At 39.2% G+C, this 17,910-nt stretch overlaps 1 protein-coding gene across 4 annotated transcripts in view; it reads left to right on the top strand.

Moving 5' to 3' along the window:
• The window catches only part of PTCHD4 (patched domain containing 4), a 169,614-nt gene that overhangs the window by 51,576 nt on the left and 100,128 nt on the right, over positions 1–17,910 (top strand). For all 4 annotated transcript variants that reach the window (XM_059076537.2, XM_067043149.1, XM_067043148.1 and 1 more), the window contains one exon: positions 411–891. In XM_059076537.2, the coding sequence (XP_058932520.1) occupies positions 411–891 (481 nt within the window). The remainder of the gene's footprint in view (positions 1–410; positions 892–17,910) is intronic.

The following is a 17,910-nucleotide window of genomic DNA, read 5'->3' as shown; positions in this document are numbered from 1 at the left end:
TTTGAAAAGTTGTTAACTCATGCCATGCTTCACTTTTGGCTGAAACTGAATGATTCAACTTGATCTTGCATAAAGGAGTTATAATAGATTGTTACAGAAGGAAATGGTGAGAATGAGGGTATGGATGAGATCGAAATAATACGTATGTACATTTTCCTATGCATGTGGCGAGTCCTGTATAACTTCACAACACTCTTTGCATCCTTTTCAATTCTGATCATTTTGCATGGTATCCCACGGAGCTCCAAAAGGTTGAGTATAAAATCCTAACATGCCACTCCACCCACATCAGTTCCACCGTCGCTGGAGTCTACCTCTGCCTTTTGTGCCCCTTCACTTAGAGTAAGACTCTGTTCTCTGCAATGTGCCTCCCTCTGGTAACTTCAGCCTCCCCTTTTTCTGTTTTCAAGGATGGGAGGAACAGTTTTATTGGACACCAACTGGGCGGGGTAGTGGAAGTGCCAAACAGCAAGGACCAGCGGGTCAAGTCAGCCAGAGCCATTCAAATCACCTACTACCTCCAGACCTATGGCTCTGCCACCCAAGACCTCATAGGGGAGAAGTGGGAGAATGAGTTCTGTAAGCTTATGAGGAAGCTCCAGGAGGAGCACCAGGACCTCCAGCTCTACTCCTTAGCATCCTTTAGCCTCTGGAGAGACTTTCATAAGACCAGCATCCTGGCCAGAAGCCAGGTCCTCGTGAGCCTCATGCTGATCCTGACCACAGCCACCCTCTCCAGCTCCATGAAGGACTGCTTGCGCGGCAAGCCCTTCCTGGGCCTCCTGGGGGTGCTCACCGTGTGCATCTCCGTCGTCACCGCAGCTGGGATCTTCTTCATCACCGACGGAAAGTACAACTCCACCCTGCTGGGAATCCCGTTCTTTGCCATGGGTAACTATCCATCCTTGTGGTAATCAGCTTCTTACCGGTTTGGGGCAAGGTAGTACATTTCTTGAATTCTCAGGTAGAAATCTGTTTGAATTTTGCATTGGTATGTCTGTGTGATGTTGTGAAATTTTACGTGGGGTGGTGTCTGTTTTACCTGATTAGGCCTTTTTCGGTAAATTTTAGGCTGACCAAGGCACCTCATTTATGCCAGGGAACGTTAATGCTGTCCAGTGTTTTTAAAGTACAAACTATTGCAAATCTCTACTCAGCTTCTTCAAAAATTATAGGTTAAAGATCATGGGGTACAAAGTTAAGGAGATCCAAAACCTGTTTCACACAGATTCTTGTGGTTCATATTAGTGTTTCATCCTCAAACTGATGGTGATAAAGAGTGGATATCATGGGATGAAAATTCTGAGAGCCACCGATCGGTGCTAATTTCAAAGACCTTCTTCATTAGACTTTGTTTATTAATTCATTTCCAAGTTTTTGCAGAGAATATACTCCATTTCCCCACCTCTATTTAAAATTTTTCTGCAGCCACTTAAAGATGTGGCCTGTAACTTTTTTGGTGTCTGTTGAAAACAATTCATGAGTATCTTCAGTCAAGATTATCCTTTCTTGTACATTTTTCCTAGACATACATGAACGGTCTAGAAAATGGTATGTGAGTGTGTGTGTGTGTGTGTGTGTGTGTGTGTGTGTGTGTGTTTCTTGCAAAAGAGAAGGTCAAGTCTGGGAAGAAAAGTGAGTGATAGTTCATCAACAAGATTGATGGAACTTATCAGAATAGAGATGATGACAGTGATTATTAGTGCTGCTGCTGAAGAGTTCTGTCAGATGTGGTACAATTCCATACATGCAGCAAAGGATAAACTGTGAAAACGGCCTCTAGATGGTGAACTGACATGCACAGGAGAGTCTTCAGCTGTAAAATAATTGCTTTTCCCTCCCCAGGTTAGTATCAGCCCTAAATTGTAGCTTTATTATTAAGTAAAAAAGATGTAGGCATGCGGTTAAAGTCTTGCCAGGTGATTGATCTAAACAAACATTTTCGAGAACAACGTTGCAAAGTGGATTTATCTGGAAACCCATCTCCACTGTGGTCCTGTTAGCTCATCTCGGTAAGTCTCAGTTTCCTCTTGGATAAAATGAGGAGAAATGAAAAGCCAGTTCCAATTTGACCTCTGTGGTACAGCAATATTTCTACTTAAAACTAAATAATAATAACAATGATAATAATAATAATAAAAGCAGCTATGCTTATTATCACTTAAAAAAATAAAATGAGGATAATGATTGGATAATAATAATGAGGATAAAAAATAAGTCAAAGAATTGTTTTCCGAACGTAATAGAATATACCTAAAGGTAATATGACAGGGTAGACACTCAATAAGTATCATCAAGTTTTAGTCGTTAACCTGGTGTGTTAAGTGCAGTGGATTCAGTGATGAATAAGAAACAGCCCTTGGCTTCAAGAAATTGAAAGTCTTTCTTGCATTCTGCATATCATGTTTAAATGCGTGTTCATCTTGTTAACAAAAAGTTTTTCTATTTCCTAAAGAAATGTATGAAAATTTTTTTTCACCAGTGACAAGGATAGGTCTAGATTTGAACCACTTATACTTGTTATGTTTTGTGGGCTCAGTCTCTTAACTTAATAATGTAAGATTCATATGAATCATGCAGCATGATTCACAAATGAAACATGGATCATTCAAGATGGACAAATTAGGCACCTTAGAGCCAAGAGGGCTTTTTCTAAAACTGGTGGCAATCTAATTAGGTAGTGGAAAGATTTATCAGAAAAATTCTGTAATGTGTAGAATTACATATTTCATACAAATAAGGAGAAAAATTGTCTCCAGTGATGCTGAATTGTATTCTAGGCTCAGATACAAAATCAGTGGTATTTTCATTCCTTAAAGAAATAATAAAGGGCTTCCCTAGTGGCTCAGTGGTTGAGAATCCTCCTGCCGATGCAGGGGACATGGGTTCGTGCCCTGGTCCGGGAAGATCCCACATGCCACGGAGAGGCTGGGTCCGTGAGCCATGGCCACTGAGCCTGTGCTCCGCAACGGGAGAGGCCACAAGAGTGAGAGGCCCGCATACAAAATAATAATAATAATAATAATAAGAAGAAGAACACTGAAAGCCACAGTGAGGTAAATGTCCAAACCCTAAAACACACACTTTTCACATTTTCTCCTCTCTCAGTCATCTTTATTATCAGAAATCAGCCCTGGACAGGGTCGGTGCAGACTCCAGAAGCCTGGTAGATGGTTACTTTTCAGTATTCCTGCAATTTAAGTTCTTAAAATAATCTTAGAAGAACTTTCCTGCTATGTTCTGAAAACATAACAACAGTAGACCTATAAATATATACTTATTTAAGATATTTGCCTCATCAAGGGGGAGTTGGTTTTGTTGTGTTTTGTTTTGTTTGTAAAATGATCATAATGGTAAAGATACCAAGATGGAGAACTAGTGAAATGAAAGGGATATGCCACAGAGCTAGGACATCTGGGTTTCCACCCCAGCTTTTCCACTAACTTTGTATGCTTTGTTGGGCAAGTTAGGTATAGTCCCTTTGTCCCAGTTCTTCATCTATTTTTTAAAATTTATTCATTTGTTTGTTTTTATTTTTGGCTGTGTTGGGTCTTCATCGCTTGTGCATGGGCGTTCTCTAGTTGCGGCAAGCGGGGGCTACTCTTCGTTGCAGTATGCAGGCTTCTCATTGTCATGGCTCCTCTTGTTGCAGAGCACAGACTCTAGGCACGCGGGCTCCAGTAGTTGCGGTACGCAGACTCAGGCTCAGTAGTTGTGGCACACGGGCTTAGTTGCTCTGCGGCATGTGGGATCTTCCCTGGCCAGGGATTGAACCCATGTCCCCTGCATTGGCAGGCAGATTCTTAACCACTGCACCACCAGGGAAACCCCAGTTTTTCATCTATTAAATGAAGGATTTGGACTCTACAATCTTAAATTTTGAAGTTTCTACATTATTCATTTCATTCTTCAACTGAAGTTAGAATTTGATCATTCTTTTGTAAAAACCTTGACGGTTTGTATTATCTTCACACTTCTAACCTCCATTCTCCTTTATTGACTCTGTGTGTGTGTGTGTGTGTGTGTGTGTGTGAGAGAGAGAGAGAGAGAGAGAGATTGAGATTGAGATTGAGAGCTCAGTTTGGTGGATACATACCTTCTGGTGGTATACACAGCATTGTTTAAAAGTAGTCCTTTGATGAATTAGTTTACATTGTGTCAAAACTGCATAATCCAGTGTTAGTTGGGTATAAGGAAAAGGAGCCCAACTCTTTTTATAAACCTCTATTTCTATTCCTACTTTCCTTCAAAGATTTCTTTAAGGTAGTGAATATTCACTTCGTTATGCTCCAAGATTCAAGCCATTCATCCTCATTAGAACTTATCCCTGAAGCTGGGTATGTCGCTTAGGTGTTCTGCTCTTCAACCATTCTATTTTTGACCAGCTATCTTTCTTTAATACTGCATCTGCTTGTTCTTTCTTCTGACCATTCATCCAGTTAATATCCCCAATGTCATTTCAGAGGCATGTATTCTGTACTTCCATATCCTTCATTTTTAAAGCCTGTACCAATTTTTATATTTTGGCTGGTGTCCCTATAAGTAAATGTGTGTTTGTTGAATTGTACATTCAATCTTCAGGCTTAGAAAAGAAGATAATTATAAGCATGTGTATTCTCTCTAGAAAAGATTTCAGAGAGAGAAATCCAGACTTATAATAATTTCTTTAAAAATGCTTAAAATGACCCCTTTTAGCTCCAGCTTAATGTCCTTTCTCCGTACAAGCATAAACCAATGAGAATGCCACTAATTTAATTTATAACTCATTGTCAGCCTTTTTTTCACCTCATTTGCTCTATGTGGATGTGTTTCCTCTTTCTGGAAGGAGAAATATGGGCTAATATCTCACACTGATGCCAAGCTGGCCCCTGCTATATCTTGCTGATCTTCTGTGGATCATTGCCAGGGACATTAGGAGCCTTGGTTCACTATTATTTTTGCTGTCCATCCTGAGTTTGTTTTATATGCCAGGAGTCTTACTTCAGTCAGCTTGATGCCACTGGACATGCGCAGATGACTCATTTTTTTCAGGTGAACCCAGGGTTTCCAGATAGGAGACCTTCTCATTCATCATCCAAAAACTGAGCTCCATATTCATTTATTTATTAGTTTATTCAAATATTTATTAAGCACCTACCATGTTCTGGAGTAAAAAGTATTGAACAGAACTGATCAAGTTGTTGCCCACGTGGATCTTACATTCTAAGCCTGCTAAGGGAAAGTGTCGGACAATAAACAAATAAATATAAACTGTGTTATATTATTGATAAGTGATATAAAGTATAATCATAAAACAGGATAAGAGATAAAGAGCATAGGTGGTCAGAGAAAAGTCTTTCTAAACAAGTGAAATTGAAACAGAGAGCTAAATAAACTGAAGAAGGAGCCATGCACTAACTGAGAAAAGAGTGCCTTTGACAAAGAGAACTATCCATGCAAAAGCCTTGAGATGGACCTTACTTGGTGAAGTTAAAGAAGAGCAAGAAAGGGAGTGTGGCTGGAGCAGAGTGGCCACCGGTCTGAGTATTATGCAAGGTAGCATAGAGCCAGGTCACATAGGGCACAGAGAACTTAATACTTGAGATGGTAAGCTATGTGAAGCATTTTGAGATGAGAGTGTGATCTGACTTATGTTTTATGGAAATGAGTCTCAATGGAGCAAGAATGGTTATAGGCTATAACTCATACATAGGTGAGAGGTATTGCAAAATCTTCATGGGTTATAATGGTGGTTTGAAATAGCATGGGAGCAGTGACCGTGGTAAAAAGGGATTAGACTCAGGATACATACTGGAAAATAGAATTCACAGGATTTGCTGAAGTAGTGGATATTGTATGTAAGAGAAAGAGGAGTCATGGATGACCCCGAGCTTTGAGGACTGAATAACTAATTGAAAGCAGTTGCCATTTCCTGTCATAGGGAGATCGTGGGAGGAATAAGTTGTGGGGGAAATACAAGAGTTTCATTTTCCGTGTGCTCAGTTAGGTGCCTATTAAGTATCCAAGTGGGAAAATGTGGAATTGGCGATATAAGACAGTATACAGGTTCAGAAGTAAAATCTATTAAGTTGGAGCTGAAAATATAAATTTTGGATTCATCTTGACATATCTAATAATGAAAGCCATGGAATCTTATAAGATCAACTGGAAAGATAAATATTGATGGAAAATAGAAGTCGTCTAAAATCTGAGCCCAGGAGTATTCCAACGCTTACGATTGGGCAGATGAAAATGATTCAGAAAATGACACTAAGAAGGATTAGGCTATCAAGTGAGATAGCAGGAGAACCAAGAGAGAATAGTGTCCCAGCAGCCAAGTCAAGAAGGTGTTCCATGAAGGAGCAAGAGATCGGTTGTTCCAATAGCTGCTAAGAAATTGTGTCCGGTGAGAACTGAGAATTGGCCGTTTGATTTAGGAATTTGAAGGTCATGAATGACTTTGGCAAGAGCTGCTTTAGAGGAGAGCTGAGGTAATTTAAAGAGATTCAGTAGAGCTTGGAGCATAGGAAGTGAAGACAGTGAGTAAAGCTAATTCTTCCAAGGAATTTTTGCACTAAAGGTAAATAATGATTTATGCAGTTGGGGATGATGTGCAGTAGAGAAAGCTTCATAGTAAAGCAGAGAGAAGAGATTGCAGAAGCAATGTCATTGAGCAGGAGAGAGAGACATAGGACGGATTTCAGAGCACAGCTAGAATCATTGGCTTTATATAAGAGCCTAGACGGCTCTCATCTACAGTTAAGAAAAGGGAAGGCAGAAAATATGGACAGATCCAGATAGATTGGTACGTGTGGGGGTGGAACCACAGGGAAATTCTCTTCTATGGCTTCAACTTTGTCAGCAAAATAGGAAGCAAGTCATCAACTGAGAATAAGTTTGGGGAAGGAGGCGTTAATTTGAGGAAAGTGAAGGGATTCTTAAAGCGTCACTTCAGAAAATTGGAGAATAAAGAAGAAAATTTAGGTGAATAACTAGGAAGCACAACGGCCTCCTTGACGTTTGCGTGCATAAATTTAAAAAAAAGAAATCAGTATGGTTGCTGAGTCGGTCCCCCCTCCAGCCATATATAGCTGCTTCTGGGAGGAGTTGAGTAGGTATTGAGATGATTTTAATTGTAAAGAAATTCCCAGAAAAAAAAAAAAAAGAGGGTTTATAGTGTATGCAAAAGAGTGACTGTAATGACAGATCATGAACGTTGTAATAGTTAGGATCAGCTAGACCATGTTGCAGTAACAAATAATGCCTTAAATCCATTTAGTTTAGGAGAACAAAGATTAACTTCTTGCTCATATCACAATTTGGTCTGGGTCGGGAAGCTCTCTTTGGAAACTCTTTTCCAACAGAGATTCAGGGATTTAGGATGCCTCTGTCTTACAACATGTTGCCTTCTCAGAGTTTGTGCTCCCCAGCATGTACACAAATGAGGGAATAATTAGAGAAATCACACTACTTATAACTACCTTGTACCCAAAGTGATTCAGTTACTTCTCATCACATGCACTTGGCCAGAACTAGACATATGGCCATAAGCTAACTGTGAGGGAGGATAGAAAATGTAGGAGAGCAAATGGATTATTTTATGAGCATCAGCTGTCTCTTCCACATAAACTAAGCCAAACAATAAAGGTAACGAGGATTTATTTTGCCTCATCAGCGTGGTAAAACACTGATAAGGTCAAAATATTATATTCTTTGTGGGGTCAGAGAATTGTCTTAGGTTGGAGTCTGTTCTGGTTATCTGTTTCTGTATAATAACCACCACAAAACTGGGTAGTGTAAAACAACAACCATTAGATTATGCTTGTGGATTCTGTGGGTCAGTATTTTGGAAATGGCACAGTGAGGTGAGTTCCTCCCACCTCTCGAACTTCTAGAGCCTTAGCTGAGGGTGACTTGAATATCTGAGGTCTGGCGTAGTTGGGTCTAGAACAACAATTTTCAACATGGCTTCTTCGCTCACATGGCTGGTACCAAGTCTGGGACTTCTGAAGGAGAATCTCAGCTGGGACTGTTGAGCATAGCATCTACATTTGGCCTCTCCAGCATGGTGCTCCCGGGGTAGTCAGACTTCTTATATGGTGGTTCAGGGCTCCAAGAAAACATTTTGCACAAGAGAAGGACAAAAGTTCAGGGCTAGCTTAGACATAGAAGTCCCATAGCATCACATCAGCCGTATTCTACCATGTGAGTACCAGTCACTAAGGCCAGCTCAGATCCCAGAGGAGGGCAATGGAACTCCACCTCTTAAGACAGTGGCAGAGAACTGAAAGAGTGGCAGAGTCACATTGCAGAAGAGCACGTAGAATGGGAGCTACCGTTGTGGTCACCTTTGGGAAGTGCAATCACCACACAGTCGTAATGTGAGTGAGCTGCAAAGATAGAGGTGGATTCCAGAGATGCTTGCTGTAAAGGTTTTGAGACGAGATTGTTACTGATGACAATGGCTATGATTTGATCATTTGGGGTTGGAAGACAAATGTTAGATTAAAGACATTAGGTGTTCAAAGGACCCAATTTAACAGACATAGATATTCCATGATCTCCAAGGCCCAACAAATCTGGCATCTGCTAACCTTCTGACCTCAGGTTCAACCTGTCTGTCTCTCCTGTACACCTGGAAGGCTCTTCCTCAGATGTTTCCTTACCTCCTGCAGGTCTTTATACAAATGTCACCTGCTCAGTGGGGACTTTCCTGGCCACCCTATCAAAAACCACAAGTGCTTCACCAGTACTCCCTTTTTCCCTCTCTGATTCGGTTTTCTCCTTAGAGCTCATCATTATCTAACATACAGTATACTTTACTTTTTGACTTATTTTCCCCGCCATAGAACATAAGCCCCCAAAGAATGTAAATTTTTATTTTTCCATTCACCGCTGTTTTTCAAATACTTCAGACAGTACTGGCCTCGGGTTGGCACTCAACAAATATATGTGGAATTAATGAATGAATGGTCTGTTAGCGTTTCTGAAATGGTTTATAGTCTATTAGAGAGTCATTTAATTGAACGTATCATGATCCATGTTTATATTTCACTTATGGGGAAGAAGAGAGAGTAGAAAAGGATAGGAAATATCAAAAGGTGTTGCACATAGTAAAGTGTGATTGCATCGTACTTTTGTTTCAGTTTAATATACATGTGTATAATAGACATGATGTAAGATACATTGCCTAATGCAGGCCACAATCAAAATTTTTAGAAAACACACTGTCTAGAAACTTCTTTGGACTAATGTCTTAAGGAGACACGGTGAGAGGTAAGGATTTATTAATAGGGAGGCAACTGGGAGAACTCATCAGAAGCATGGGTAGCTGCTCCTCTTGGTTCTGCTGGAGACAGTATCTGGATTTATGAAAGGGAAGGTATTGCCAGGGACATAAGGTATTACTTCTTGGGCACTTTCATTTTCCTCGACTTTGACCAGCACAGTGTTTGGCACATAATGAGCCCTCTAAGGTTTGATGGTTGGCTAAAATTTTTTAATGATTATATTAAGGGTTTTGAAATGTTTCTCAATAAGTTAGTTTTGCCACAGGACCTGTTTTACTCGGGGTCATTAAACCTATCAAAAGCCTGCCCCAAATAACCCTATTGCTAGAAGCTCTCTTACTGGAGCTATTTTTTAGCCATGTCAGTTGTAGCCACCCTGCTCTTGGTGATAAATAATCATCTCCTTTGGGAAAATGTTGGTCAATGATGTGAAAATATCTCTCTGTTTAGAGGCTTGGAGTCAGAAGACCTGGAGTCCAATCAAGCCCCTGTCCATTCAGGTGACCTCTCCTTGGGCCTCCCATGTTTCCTCTTTCATAAGATGAGGAAGTCGGACTGATTGGTCCTTCACATCTTTCCACCTTTACTCCTTAATCAGTGAATCATTCATTTGACATTTAGGCTATATGTTATCTAGATTTTTGGCTCATTGGGAGCTGCAACGGGGTCTACTTGTTATCTTTTCAAGTGTCTAGTCCAAAGTGCCCATAGCATGCATTTTACAAATGTTGACTTTTGCAAGAGAAGACTTAACTTTTGGTTGTTTTTAGCTTAGATATCTTAATGTCCTTATTTTTTATATGTTATTCTTCAGTTTTTATTTCTTTATATTGATCTCTGTTCTTTTTGTAGCTGTGAAATGGACCTCCCAGAAGAGAAGTTTTTAACAAGTTAAGATGTTGTCTCACTCACTGGTTTTTGTAGACCTTTTGAAGGAGGTGGGAAGGGAACAGATTTTGGCATAACAAGTAAGAAGCTGAATTTTATGCCAAGCATTTGAGGTAGCATTGAATAGTATGTAGTTTTTCTTGTGAAGCACGGTCCAACATTACTAATGATTATATCCTGACTCCTTAAGATTCTTATTTTCTTTGGAATCCACCTCCATCTGTTGCACATTTTACTGCTAATGAGCTTCCTCCTATGGTAGTTGGAGTTTAGGAATGAGGAAGAGTATTTATATAACAAAATTTTACTCAGGGTGAAAAGCATATGGGCCCGCTTTGGTGACTGTGTTTATCTCAAGGGTAGGTGATGTGCTAGTTTAGACTTTTAAAATGGAAAGATTTGTAATTAAGCCTTATGCTTTCTAATATGTTATGCCCTTGCTTTTTTACTTCTTAAATTAGATGGTGAATTAGGCTTGAATGTTTAAGCAGACAGGGAAAGGAGAGAGACATCAATTTATCCGGTATATGGTAGAACTGTTCCTATGTCAGCTTCTACCACGTCTCCAGTGTGGACATCTAAGCCTTCCTCAAATATGCATCTCTATCACAAGCAACCCTAACTATCCTCATTAATTGAAGTTGACTTGACTGTCATATATGAGAATGTTCAAGAAAAAAATATTCCTCATGCAGAAGAGCTGCAGTTGCCAACCAGATCAGGATTTTCTGCAGTGCTGCATCAAGGTAAAAACTCCTGAAACTTGAAGGGTGAAAATGCATTAAGGCTATGCCATTGCTTTTCTGAGGAAAAGCAAAGTCTCAGCCAGATAAAGATCATTTACAAACTAGAGACTTATTTCCAAGATTCAATTCATTTCCAAGCCAGTATTTTCATACCCAGTCATTGAAAATTAGCAGAGAAAAATGAGATTAATCCTGCATTGGTTTGAGGGTCCAAGAGGCCAGCCTTGGGCTTCCAAGAATTGAAGAATCCTTGTACACTGATTTTCACCTGCCTTCCTGGAACACGGTGGTTTTTGAATGCATCAAATATCTGTGTGTCATCATGACTGATTTTCTTTATAATGAGAGAGCAATGCCTTCATCCAGACCAAAGCAAAACTCTATTATTCAAGCCTTGGCTTATAGATATCACTCTGTACCCTTAGAGAAGTTATAACCTGAGTTTGAATTTAATATAAAGAAGATGCTTCTACTTTTCCTACTGCTTCTCACACTGACTTGGCCTAAATGGAATAAGAATCTGTCCTGGCCAGTTATATTTCCCAGTGATTGTTTCAATTTTAAGTGGAACATCCTAAACTAAATATCATACTTAATAATGTAAATCAGCAAAGTATTAGTTAAGAATATTTACTAATAGTGTTTGAGATAATAAAAAACATAGAGTATAACCATAATAGTCAATGATATAAATCAAATAATGAAGGAAAAGGAGATAATTTTATCAGAAAGGACTGGATATAAGAGTAGGTTAAACCACATTTTAGCAAAAAAAAAAAAAAAAAAAGTGGGGGATTTGGGGAGAAACAAATTAGATGGCTCATTTCATTCAATGAAAACCAATAAAAATCACACACACACACACACACACACACACACACACACAAACCAGTGAAAGGCACCTAAGTTGTAGATTTTGGGGTGAAACTGTGATGCATATAATAAGGACTCATAATAATTAACAGCAAGTTGCTAGATTCACTCTATAATTCAGTCACCTTCCTCTAACTTTCTTCTGTCAAAGTCAAGGGTCAGGGCAACTTTATAATACAGTTTACTGTGTTGGTACAATGTTTTGCGAATAAGAAGTGCTCAATAATTATTTCTTGAATGAATGACTTGTAATTTCACAGCAGACATGAAGGAGATTTTTTTAGAAATGGATAAAAATCTGTGTTTGAAATGGTACATGTTCTTTGAAAAATGTTAGAACCATGGCTTTTAAACAAAGCCGTTGAAAGTGATTATGTAATGAGGAGATTTTGAATTTCCAAACATGAGAGTATAGTCTAAATGTATCTTTTGTTTGGTGCATCATGTACCTTAAAAGTATCCCATTGGCCATTTGATCATGCAAATGGCTTCCTATTCGCCCAGAGGAAAGTAGGGCAGCTGTTTCCATTAAATGAGGAAATATTTAGTTCATGAAAATAGTTCATGAGAACTATTCTCAAGCCTGGAGAGGAGCCAAGGTCAGAACCTGTATTACTTGATTTTTCCTCCCAGGTTCCTTGACTCTGTTAGCAGTTCTCAAACTCAGTCCTGGGGAGTCCTCGGGATGTGCTGGGGGTGCAATGGGCCTCAGAAAGAATTAAGCCCCCAGAAGTCCTGGCTCCTCCTTCCTGCTTCCGAACGGAAACTTTGTTCTGATATTTTTACGTGACAAGTCTCCATAGATATTTAGGTTGAGGCAAAATTCCTGTGAATTAAAAAAAAAAAAGTTTGAAAACTGCCCGTTCTCTACCATCCTGTAGTGCCTCTTTCATAATAAAATGGAAGGTAGAAACTAAACTTGAGATGAACTAAGTGCATCTTACAGTCTGGGTGGCTGTGCTTTGATCAACTGTTATATCCACAGACAGCCTGTAGTCTTTTTGTTGAAGTATTTCTAGAGGCGGGATGTCTACTTAAGACCTTAACTTTCTCTCTTGCAGACAAGTTAACCTATTTTTAAGATGCAGAAAATCCGAAAGGATGGAGGCAGTGAGGTTGTATCTCTGTCATGAGAACTAAGTAAGACTGCCAAGAGGCTCCAAAGGGTAGAATTAATTGTAATTTTACTGTATTCTAGGGTTAGAATGGCTGTCTTACAGGTCAAAAAATTGTACTATAAAAACACAGTGACAAAACTAGATTCTCAGTGAAAGAATCCCGTTAACTAGGTTAACAAGGGTAATATGTTAGCCAGAATCTCTGTTCTGGTAACCTTTTCAAAAAGTGGTTTACACTAGCTAGGCTTCCCTTTCTCAAGATATATAAAAAAGACTCAGAGGGCTATGTGATGAGCATAAATTAAAACACAGTGAGGCAGCGCATGATCCCTGAAGCAGGCAGGCAGACCGGCGAGGCGGGAAGCGCTGGTGGTGCCGGTGATGGGTGCCCCCTCCCGTCTCACAGAGACCACCGAGTCCCATCAAGTCTAACTTTTTAGGACTTCCCTGGTGGCACTGTGGTTAAGAATCCGCCTGCCAATGCAGGGGACACGGGTTCGAGCCCTGGTCTGGGAAGATCCCACATGCTGCGGAAGCAACTAAGCCCGTGCACCACAACTACTGAGCCTGTGCTCTAGAGCCCGTGCTCCGCAACAAGAGAAGCCACCGCAATGAGCAGCCCACGCACCACAATGAAGAGTAGCCCGCGCTCGCCGCAACTAGAGAAAGCCTGCGTGCAGCAACAAAGACCCGATGCAGCCAAAAATAAATAAAATAAATAAATGTCAAACAAACAAACAAAAAAACCCACAGTGGTGTCTGATGGATTTCCTTGTTTCCCACAAAGAATGATGCCAAAATGCCCACCCATGCCTCCCAGATTCAGTATCATTCTCCCTTGGGAAGTCCTGTGTACCCAATACAGACGCTCACATTGCTAGACCTTACCATTCATTCTATGTGGGCCACCACCACTGATAAGCTTTCTCTCTAAGATGACTCAATATCGCTATGTAGTAAACAAAGTAAGTAAAGAGTGTTTCTGTTGGGACTCGGAGACATTCTTTCTCCTGTGATTATTTATTGATGGGATGAGTTTAGTCCTCAGAGAGGGACCATCTTTCTATGATTTCCAAGTGTTTGTGGTTCCTCCTTTCTACTCCCCCGTGATCTTTCTTTTTGGTTTATTATTTGTTCCAGTCTGTTTATCCCTTTGCCCTTCCTGCTCATTCTTCTGAACCTTATCCTGAAAGATGAGAACCCTAAAGCAGTAGCAGGTTATGTGAGTTCCTGTATTCCCCACCCTATGCCAACAAGGTTATCAACACACCATCTCCTCACTCAGCTCAGCACTGCTGTGTGTCTAGAGCCATCTGGCCGAGGGAGACCTGTCTGTCAAAGGAGGCCTGTGGGCTTCATCTCTATGCAGCCTCTAATTCCAATTTCCTTCACATTCTTTGCTCAGACCAAAACCAAACTGCTATGTGGCCAAACACAGAAGGCCGTTTCATGTCTCATGATATTCCTTTTCCTAGAGATTCCTTTCTGTCTCTGCTTGGTTCTGATTTTCAAAGCTTAAATGCCTCTTGCTCTATGGAAAATTTTAATGACTTCTGAACCCAAGAACGACTGATTTTCCTTTTGGCTTATCCTTGTTTACATGCCTATATTTACTTCCATGTTAGGCCGCAGAGCTTTCATTAAAAAGGATCAGCTTCCTGTTTTTGTATCCTTAGCAACTAGTAGTGGGCCTGGCGCAATTAGGAAGTATTTTAAAATTATGTTTGGACTGACCATTCTGCCATATTAGCCCACTATGCATAATTGGCCTTCACCTTGGGTTCCTTGAAAAGCGCTGTGCCTGTAACTCTCTGTTTGCACTCTCCATCATCACCAACAGATTTTCTTCTCTACCTTTCTCTTCCCTGATCTTTTCTCTGGAAGGCTGATTCCTATGGACGCATCACCCAGGCTCCCTTTCCCTCTGGCTTTGGGCTGGATTTGGCCACCAAGAGGCATCACCAGGAGATAGTAGGACAGAAGGAGAAAGAGGTCAAGGTCTTTCTTCCCTGCTCCCTCCCTCCCTGCATTGGCATTATTTCTCTGGCAATAACTCCAGTCTCTGACAGGCAGCCACTCCTCTGTATCTATAGCTCTTACTGGACCCTGATCATACTATTTCCTCCCTTTATTCTGTTAGACTTAAAAGCGGTAACAGCTTCCTGCTCTTGATAGTCTCTGGGTACCTCAACATCCCTTGTTGTTGTCTTTTTTCCCATTGGCTCTGCTCATACCTCTGTAAGTAGTCTTTCAATTAAGGTCTTTTTATTTATACCATTTGAAGGATTTCTATATGTCCTGCCAAGCCTTTCAATCTCTTGCAAGATATACAACATCCCAGTATCTTGTTGGATCTGACATTCTGCCCTCAAGTCCATCTGCCTACCTTAATTCTCTGCTTAACACTAGCCAACCAACCTTCTCTAAGGGCACTGAATCCTACTCTCTACCAACCCAACTCCTGGCCACCCATGGACCTAAGGAGCAGTCTGCCTTGCCTACCTGAATTTGATTACCAGTTGACATCTGGACATCTGCAGTCATGTTCTGCCTGCCATTTTGGACATCTTAAGTTCACAATGTCCCCTGGACAGTGGGCAGTGTATCTCTTTTTAGAAGTCATTCTTGTGTCAGAACTTCGCTTTCTCCAGTAAGCTGAAGTCTTGAGGGCATGCAAGCTTCCCATGCAGACTTGTTTTTGTACTTTTCATGGCTATTATGATATGCCATTTTTGAGAAAGATCCTACAGAAGAAGTTTTAAACACACATGTTTTTACCATCACCCTTGGTAAAGCTTAGGGCTGGCATTAATAGAGGCTATACCTTCTGCAAAGCAAGAATGAGAAGTTATCTCATTGGAAAATTCCATATCACTATAATCATTTTTAGGTCATGGTGGCTATTTTCTTCCTTGTACCTAGTTTAAGCTAAAAGTAGTTTGATATAAAATTGTTGCCTTACAGTCAGATTTTCCAAATATATATAAAAAGAGGCTGCCTGTCCTTGTTTTGTGCCGTGGTGCCTGTGCTTTTGCAGCTGAAAATAGCATTGGTGCTTGTTCTTGACACATTTTACTGCAAGCTTCTACCTAATTTGCTGTCCACACTCCCCCCCCCGAAGTCCTTTTCAGCATTGCCGCTTTCCAAGTATTTCCTCATTGACTATCTATGTCTCACTTTCCACAAAGCTATTCATTTTCCAGTTTTGAGGTTGACACACATCCTTCTACTAACTCTCTTCTTGCTAGAAACCCTGTTTTCTATTCCTTGGTTGTAGGTTTTTGTTTTTCTTTTTGTTTTTTTCTAATTCATTTGTTTCCATTATTACAAAAACAATGCATTTTTAGGAAAACATTGAAAGATAAACAAAATCTAAAACCGTCATCCAGAGATAATTGTTGATAAAAATTTCATGTTTATTCTTTGACTGTATCTATAGAGAGATAAATATGTCAATATATGAAACAAAATGAGATGACTGTATATATACTATTATGCAGCCTGCTTAATTCAATAACTCAACAATTTCCATACATGCAAAAAAAGTGTAAAACCTGAATATATACCATTTTCACTAATAGTTATATGTTAACATGTGTGAATACTGCTCAGATTGAAACATAGAACATCACCAGCATTCCTATAGCCTCTTTCTGATCATACCCTCTCCCTCGCAGTAATCATTATCCTGACTTTTAGGATTATCAGCTCTTAGCTTTTCTGCATAGTGTCACAACCTATGTTATAATGTACATAAAAATATATATTATTATCTCTTCTAGGTGAACTAAATGTTTTATCAATGTAAACTGATTTTCTATCTCTAAAAACAATTTTTGCTGTAAAGGCTGTTTAGCTTCATCAGAATCTTTTGTTTATATTTTTTAAATATATTTTTTTCCATTCTTTAAGTATCAACCTTTCTGTTTTCTTAGATTTTCTATATGTGTCTTGTAAGTTGCATATAGTTGGATGTGGAGATTTTTCCTGTCTTAATGATTTTTGTCCTTTAGCTGAAGAACTTAATCCCTTTAGTTCCTTTAATATAACTTCATATATTCGAGTTTAAATTTACCATTCTATTTTGTGCTTCCTATTTGTCTCATACTTCCCATATATATTCCTATCTATCTGCCTATATATATATATATATATATATATATATATATATATGTATACATTGGTTCCCTTTTGGGCCATCTTTTGGATTGAATTTAATACCTTTTATTATCCCATTTTTTTCCCTTTGCAAGTTTGAAAGTTAAATGTTGGCTTCTAATTTTGTGATTGCTTTAGAAATTATAATGTTGATACTTATCAAAATCTAAAATGCATCAAAACCTTCATTTTTCTTCCTTATGTAATAAAGTAGTTAGATCATTTGGACTCCATTTAGACCCCCTCCTGACTTACCTGTTAATCCTATCTACCACTTTAATTCTAATGTTATTATTTAACCTCAGTAGACATTATTATTTCTTTTTTATATAGTACATGGTCTTTTACATTTACCCACATACTTACTACTTTTTTGATTATCATTTCTTGTTACATCTCACACCTTTCATCTGGAGTTACTTTTTTCTATCTAAAGGAAATTACTTAGTACCTTTAGAGATGTTCTGCAGGTGAAAAACTCAATTTTTTGTTTCTTTATCTGAACATATCTTTTTTCCTCTCATACTTGAAAGTTATTTTTGCTGGGTATATAATTCTTTAATTACATTGAAAATAATGATTCTCTATCATCTTATTCCATTGTCTTTTACCTCTGACTATTTTTAAGATTTTTCTTTGTCTTTGGTTTCCTGCACTTTCACTATGATATATGTAGATGTGGCTTTCTTTGTATTTATCTCACTGAAAATTAATTAAGTCCCTTGGTTTCATGAAGTATTGTCTTTCATAAATTCTAAAAAATTATCACTTTTATCTATTCAAATGTTATTTCTATCTTATTATTTTCCCTCCCTGTTGAACTCCAATGAAACATGTTACAACTTTGCATGTCTCTTA

This window comes from Kogia breviceps, chromosome 10, assembly GCF_026419965.1.
Source record: "Kogia breviceps isolate mKogBre1 chromosome 10, mKogBre1 haplotype 1, whole genome shotgun sequence".
NCBI lineage: Eukaryota > Metazoa > Chordata > Mammalia > Artiodactyla > Physeteridae > Kogia > Kogia breviceps.
This window is presented reverse-complemented; position numbering and strand designations above follow the sequence as displayed.